Source organism: Batrachochytrium dendrobatidis, assembly GCF_000203795.2.
Source record: "Batrachochytrium dendrobatidis JAM81 unplaced genomic scaffold BATDEscaffold_13, whole genome shotgun sequence".
Lineage (NCBI taxonomy): Eukaryota > Fungi > Chytridiomycota > Chytridiomycetes > Rhizophydiales > Batrachochytrium > Batrachochytrium dendrobatidis.
Genome location: NW_006281111.1, coordinates 339387 through 346775, shown reverse-complemented (window position 1 = coordinate 346775; position 7389 = coordinate 339387). Strand labels below are relative to the sequence as shown.

General features: G+C 38.6%; 3 protein-coding genes across 3 annotated transcripts; all 3 read right to left on the bottom strand.

Annotated features, from left to right (window-relative positions):
* Positions 1-1604: 1604 nt before the first annotated feature.
* On the bottom strand, positions 1605-2264 carry BATDEDRAFT_27411 (uncharacterized protein; the record flags this gene model as incomplete). The annotated part of the gene is made up of 1 exon (XM_006681609.1): positions 1605-2264. The coding sequence occupies one exon, from the start codon at positions 2262-2264 to the stop codon at positions 1605-1607; it is 660 nt and encodes a 219-aa protein (XP_006681672.1).
* Positions 2265-4457: 2193 nt separating this feature from the next.
* Positions 4458-4925, bottom strand: BATDEDRAFT_3858 (uncharacterized protein; the record flags this gene model as incomplete). Its single annotated transcript, XM_006681515.1, has 1 exon — positions 4458-4925. A coding segment is annotated over one exon (468 nt), but the record flags the coding sequence as incomplete, so codon positions are not given.
* Positions 4926-5551: 626 nt separating this feature from the next.
* On the bottom strand, positions 5552-5845 carry BATDEDRAFT_30652 (uncharacterized protein; the record flags this gene model as incomplete). Its single annotated transcript, XM_006681640.1, has 1 exon — positions 5552-5845. One exon carries the CDS (start codon positions 5843-5845, stop codon positions 5552-5554), a length of 294 nt encoding a protein of 97 aa, XP_006681703.1.
* Positions 5846-7389: the final 1544 nt, after the last annotated feature.

Sequence of the window (7389 nt, the reverse complement as noted above, 5' to 3'; positions counted from 1 at the left end):
ACATGTTTGAACATGTGGTTGAATACATTTTATTTTGAATAAACGAGTGCTGAGATACAGATTGTGTGATGATTTGATGCAAACAAACCATATCCGTACTGTGCAAACATTGGCTGGCAGTGTTTTTTGTCAGTTACATCGAGTGTTTGTTCAAATAGGTCGATTCAGATGGGTTGCATATAACCGACTAATCCAGCATTCATCCATTGTCAAACAACCATAATGCACAATACCACCAAGTGTGCAATCACACCCGCACTGATCAGTCGTTGCACAGTATGCATCGGTCAATGTCAAACATATGTGTGTCTGCAACTAAATTGCAGTCCATGACACATCCACACGATCCAACATGACAAATCATGTATCATGAGTCCGAGATTGATCAAAAACCTGATCATGGTAAACATAGCATGTTGTTGCATATCAGAGTCAATATATCAAGTGACAATTGCACACTGGTTGATGGTGCACAGCGTATCAGTCACAATACATGCACGGTATTGCATTGCAGTCATTGGATGATAACTGGTTTCAATGTGATACCGATCGACATACATCAGCATGGTGTAATGTGACCATAATCATGGTGGAATGTGTTGGAGTTGACATTGTGAGTTGACAATCGATACACCATGCACATGACTGGAACATATATATTCGAGTGTGGTTTGGTTGGTGTCAGATTGATCATGCAATCACATCGGTGCAACGAGTGAGTGAGCTGATGGTGATTTGAACCCATTTCAACAACAAGTATTGACGGTCGTGGATTTGCATGCATTCAATGTGTGTAGCACACCGTTGTTGACTGTTGACTGTGTAGGCAGGTCATCACCAACCACCAACCACCAACCAGATCCAGTGCGTACATGATCATTACTAGAATGACTGTCAAACATATTCGTGTCTGAAAGTTGACTGTGAGTTGGTGGTTTGCAAGAACCGGGCACAACCAACATGCTATTGCATACAGCAACCTGATTATAGTCCAGTCGCATGGTGTGATACAGTGGTTCATGCAATACAACATCCAGATATTTGTAGTATTGAACACGACGAATTTGTTGTCCGTGTAGCATCATATCAATTGGTAATTTGAAATCAAAGTATTGACCAACGCTTTGCAAGTATTAATGACTGAATCAAAAAGCATAGTGGTTTCAAAGAGTCGCTTGCAACATTCCAAGCGATATCATATCGACACGATACACACATGCATGTCAGCATCATCAATGTGTACAACTATGCAATATATAATCAACTGTATCGTATTAAAAATACAAGTGTCGATGTACAATATGATATCATGCCAACCAAGACTGTGTAAAATGATCAGATTAAAATGCATCTACATGCAATATCCAATATAGAGTGGCAATTGTATTGTATTTTATTCAAGTAAAAATACAGTGAATTCGGTTGAAACCAGTCCAGATTAACATTCAAATCAATCGAATGAATCTTCACGTCTAGTTTGCTTAAAAAATGATCGAACCTGCTCATAAATTTGAAAGCTCTGTGTGTTGGACTATAGGTGTTTCGCTTGATGATAATGGACTTTCATGATGTTGTGATTGATTCTGGGTCTCGCTAGTAGAGGCTTACTCCGATTCTGACTGCTGGTTTAGTTGGAGAGTGAGAGATTTGTATATGTTTTCAACAAAACTGGGATTTGATACTATAAATTTCGTATAAGAATAAAGTGATTCTGTACTCGGACCATTCTGGAACAGACGCTTTGCAAGCTTTTTTCTGTCAAAATCCGATTCCAACTTAAAATCAAAAAGATCATGACCGAGTTTCAGACGCTTTTCTCGAAGCCTTTCGAGTTTCTCGCTCTCTTTAAGCTTCTGTTCTGAATTTTGAAACTCTTTATACACTGGATCATCCTTGCTTTGCCGAGATTTATCTGCCGGCTCCAAATGTTCTTCATTTAGCCGTTCCATCATTTTTTTTTGATCAAGCTCTTCAAATTTGGTCAAGACATACGCTTTCTTCATCTCTTGATATTTTCGATCCGTTTGTAGGTATCCTTTAATCAATCTCGCATCACTCTCTAAAAGTTGACTGAGATCAACTAGATTTGTAGCTTCTTCATAAGAAATTATCCGATACTCAGATTCAGTACTTGTAGTTGCAGTGGAAATGATGGTTGAAGTGCTAGCTCCAGCACTTGTAGTCGCACTGGGGTCGACTGGATTGGCGACCGTGACTGAGCAAGCAAACAGGATTGATGCCAATACTGTGACTGCGAATTTCATTGTATTGGTTTGGTTGAGCAAGTTGTAATTATTGTTATTTGATGAGTCAATTTTGGATTGTATTTATATCAGTTATTGGATGGATGGTATTAAAAGCATATTTCTTGGATGACCGTCCTAAGGGATTGTGTTGTCAGGGTTAATAGTGATTTGACATCAATCTCAAACTTTAAAGGGATATCCATTTATATAATCCAGTATTGATTGGACCGCAGCTTGACTATACACTCGAATATCATGGCTGATTATGTAGTTTTACACTCTTATCCACCCTAAAAAGGGCTAGAGCCACAATATAGGAAACGAGTACAAACCAAGACTATATGCAACTGAATGACAGCTCAGTTGTTGGATGATCATCAATATGTGTTGTGGTTGACATGATTCAAACATGCTGTGGTTTGGTGATGCTCTGCATTCAACTCGACACGATCAATCATCACTGCATATTACTCAGTAATTCAATCAATCAACTGAATCAATACAATATAGTCCATGTTACAACCACAATGTCACATTTATGATCAATGACTTGCAACTGTTGTGTTGGCATTTCATGTTGTGTGATGCTATATCAACATTGATTGTCACTATATAGTTGTATCAACCACACATCATGATCATATGTCATGGTTGACTCGTATTCTGGATTGATGCACTCATTCCACTCCACTCCACTCCATCACTCGAACACAAACATCGTATGACTTGTTGATTGATAATACCCATATTGATCGAATACACACTACATGACACATATCAGATTAGTGTATACATTCCACTATATAGCACATCATGTTGCTGATACCACGCATTGTGATTCAACAGTCAATCTGTATTCGAGTTCAACTACAATTGTTCGTGTCAATCATAATATACACGACCAATTGTAGTCGAGTTGATCCGACTGAATCGAGTCCGAGTCATCATGTTCATATCAAACCATTGTAAACCATGACAAGTCTATTGCACAACTCCACTCGTGTTGATTACAACATGCTATTCATAAATGTATCATATTGTCCTGTAATGACTGTACATGATTGTTTGCAACCAGTAGATTCGTTGATTGATATCCACAATATGATCCAGTAGTCGTCCAGATTGTGTGTTGTATTTGGTGTGTTGGGTGATGATATCAACCTGTAGTCAAGGTTTGACTATCTGAACATGTCGGTGACTTTTTACCAACTGTGTGCAACTCGATGTCCAATATCGAGTCATGTCATTGGTCAATTGATTGGTTCAATTCATCAGTGGGTTTGCTGGATTCATGTGGTGTGCAGCACTTTCAAGAGTATGTTGAATCTGTTTCAGTATTGGAACTTTGTAAACGGATCAACATACTAACCTGACCATGATTGTGGTGGTTATTGCAGTCGAGTCGTAAAGCTTATTCTGGCAATCATTGATGGTTTCAACAATCGTTTGAATAATCGTTTGGATGTCAGGTTACGGTATCCTGATTGACAACTCGACTCGGATACAACTTTGATTTGGACAATTACTGATCAATGGATTGGACAATGAACTAGGAATCAATCAACACATTGACAGATTTGTCATCCCAAATGGAAACAACGACAATCCAGTTGTAATCCATATTGAGCCTTGAATTCAAACAGTCGTGAATCAAATCATTAATAAACTACAAAAACAGTCCAATATGCCAACTCGCATTTATCCACGACTCGATATGTGATGTTCAAATATCTAATATTCAGACTGTGCTGATTGCAATTGTGGTTGTGTGTAAATATCAATCCAATACTTGATTCAACTTGAGCATGTCCAGTTTTGTAGTAATCCATTTGATCACATTGACAGAATCAAGCAATGATCTGATTCAACAACACTGAATGATGCATCCATATCACTTTTATCAATCAGTTGTACACAATCAGTCAATATAATCAACAGTCACTGTCATGATTGGCATGATTGATTCGATCCATTTAATTGTATAGATCTGACTGACATTGCAACTCGTTGTTGTAAAATCATAACCTCACAATCAATCATCAACGATCAACCACTATACGTCCGCTCATATATGTCCTTGTTGTATGCTGCTGTGATTTGAATTCGGTCACTTGTCAATTCATCTCGATAGCGTTTGGCTTCAGTTGGTGATTGAACACCTTGAATATACTGCGTGGCATCATTCCACAGTTCAGGCAGTATGTGTGTCTTGTCAAGACTCGAGTTGTACCATTGTGGTTGTTGTGGAGCCACATGCGCAGTCGAAACAATCCGACAAGATGGATTCACTACAAAAAATGTCAAAATCTTGCAGTGTCCTGGTTGAGTTAGATCTGCAAGTTCAAATGATTGTTCCTTGTGTTGGTATCGATTGGGATAAACTACACATCGACCATTTGGTAATTCAAGCGATCCTATATACTGATTAGATAGTGATTCTCGATTAATGCCATACACATCTTTCCAATACATCTCAGATGCTATTTGATATTCAAAACGATCAACAGCCACGCGGAAATCGAGTTTGGGTGTGGTGATATTTTCCACATCGTAGTAATACAGTCCAGTTGCAACAATCGATTCGTTAATTGGACCTTCAATGTGCCAGTTTCCCTCGTTGTATTTAGGTTTGGATGGTGTCAGTTGAATGTTGGTGAGTTTGACAATGACTTGTAGATTACGACCACACAGTGATACTGGCTCTGCTGATTCATATTTGGATTCAAAATGTTCTGGAAGTGTTGGTACATATACGGGACGAATGACTCGAGTGTCTGATTACATACCACCATAGTTTGACTGGCTTGGTGGTTCATATCCCTTTGTGCCATTGTGAATATCAATATAATTGAACCGTGGATCCATCGTTCTGAACAGACTTTCAAACATTGGGACAAAACATTTGAATATTTTGGCAATGCATTTGTACATGTCTCGATGCCATATCGGATTCAGATTGTTGATGTATGAGTTGATGGTCACACTGTCATCCTGTTCGACACGGAATTCACTCGGAAGACATTGAGACTTGCGTGATATAAACTTGGAATTGCCTTCAATGATGGGCACATTTGAAACAAGTTGAGTCGATAACAATATATCGCATGGTACCATTGTGATGTATTTGAGTCGTATATCCAGTGGTGCAATCATCGTTTGTCCATATACAACACTGTACATTGATGCATCAATCAGATTGTGCACCATTTGACCAGTGTTGTGATTTGATCCATGTTCAATATCCGATACATTTGTCATCAATCGCGTATATACATTGTCAGGTATGCCATTGTCCAGTATATACGTCAGTTCAACAGGTCCTGGGACAATTGTGCCAAATCCATCACTGCCATTACAAACAAGCTGCTCGACAAAAAACTCGAGTTGTTCCAATGCAAGATTAAATGTTGATGGCAATATATTCCGATCGAGTGAGTCGACCCTCCATTGCTCCACAATATGCTGGTTTGTGATATCGATCCACCACATGGTTTTGCAAAGTATACATTGCAGATACTGGATATACCGCATTTCGACAAGTGTGCGTGCCTGTCCATGTGTATCTCCGGCCATTCCAGAACTCGTACCAATTTTGGCATTGTCGTTGTATGGCTGAATTTCCGAACTAGCAACATGAACCCGATGCTGGAAACACGTTTCAATGATCTGTTCAGCAACCCTCTTGTTCATGTATTCAGCAGTGTCCGATTGTACAATAGCCGTTAGATTTTCAAACATCTCGACTTGATCCAACTCGGTACGTATTTTGAACTGTCGGAATGATTATCGGCAAAATCAACAAGTATTTTGAGTAGTTTTACAATACCAGGGACAGGATTTTCATATAAACGTATATCTGGATGTGGGAGAATAGTGTTGAGTTGCTTCAGAATTCCATATTCTTGAAACACCTTGATCATCTCGGCCTTGTTTGTAGATTTCTGAATCATTTTGTTGACATGGCCCAACAGGTAAAAAAGCCACCCATATTGAGATTGCACATCGATATCGTCAATTGCTCAAAAACCAACGACCGTACAAGTGATACAGGAAAGTTACGCATTTTGGATGCAACTGATCCCGCCATGTTGATTATAAGTGTTTTTAGTCTAGAGTCGTTGCTGTATCTGATACACAAGTCGTTCAGTGTTTGAATCAAATCCAGCCTCATCAACTCGGCTAAAATCACTTCACAACCTGCATAGTTGCAAAAACTCTGAATAGTATCAATACTTTGACTAATCACTGCTTGATCGACACTCCTGTATTCATGTCATGTCAATCCAACCATGTCAAATTTACCAATTGTGATGACTGGACACACATTCATGCATAACACCACATACCTGAGCGTATTGACTATTGCTGGAATGATGCCACATTTCACTGCTTTTGCTGGGTCATGACGATGAATATTCAGATACATGGTTTTGAGCCTACTGATAAAACCAACAGCAACTGAACCATTGTATGATTCCAGTCGTGAAACAAGTCTTGATACCACGATGCCAAACTAATGATATTGTTCAATGTCAAGTATACAATCAGATCAACATGACTCGACACTGTCCAAACTGATCCAATATTGTATTGTTGTAAACATACATTTTCATCGTCAATATCATGACAAGCTTTCAAGAACAGGTCAATCGCCAATGTGAGTACTTGTTGATCAGACTCGTGAACAATAATCTCAACCATTGGCTTGATGTCAAATTGATCCTCTTCACTCCAGCGTTTATGTTTGAACAACTCTGTACATGTGTTTATCGCCTATATGCATATTGACACTAGATGAGTTGAATGTCAATCATTTGATCAATATCAATCATGACTTGCCATTATTTTGACTTGACGGTTTGGCGATTGCATGCATTGTGAAAGTTGGTCGTTTAGTCGTTGAGATATTTTGAACTCATTATTACTGTACATCATTCTCAAAAACACTGTAGTAAACTCCATTACTTTGACCTACACAACACATGTTGATTAGTTTAGTCATGAACAATCCATTATTGTTACAATATATGAATACCTGTAAACTGGGTCGATTATACTCCAAATACTTGGTTATGATATTTTCCAGTCCAATACTCTGTAAGCGCTGCGCTACATATGTATATCATGCCATTTCAAACCAACA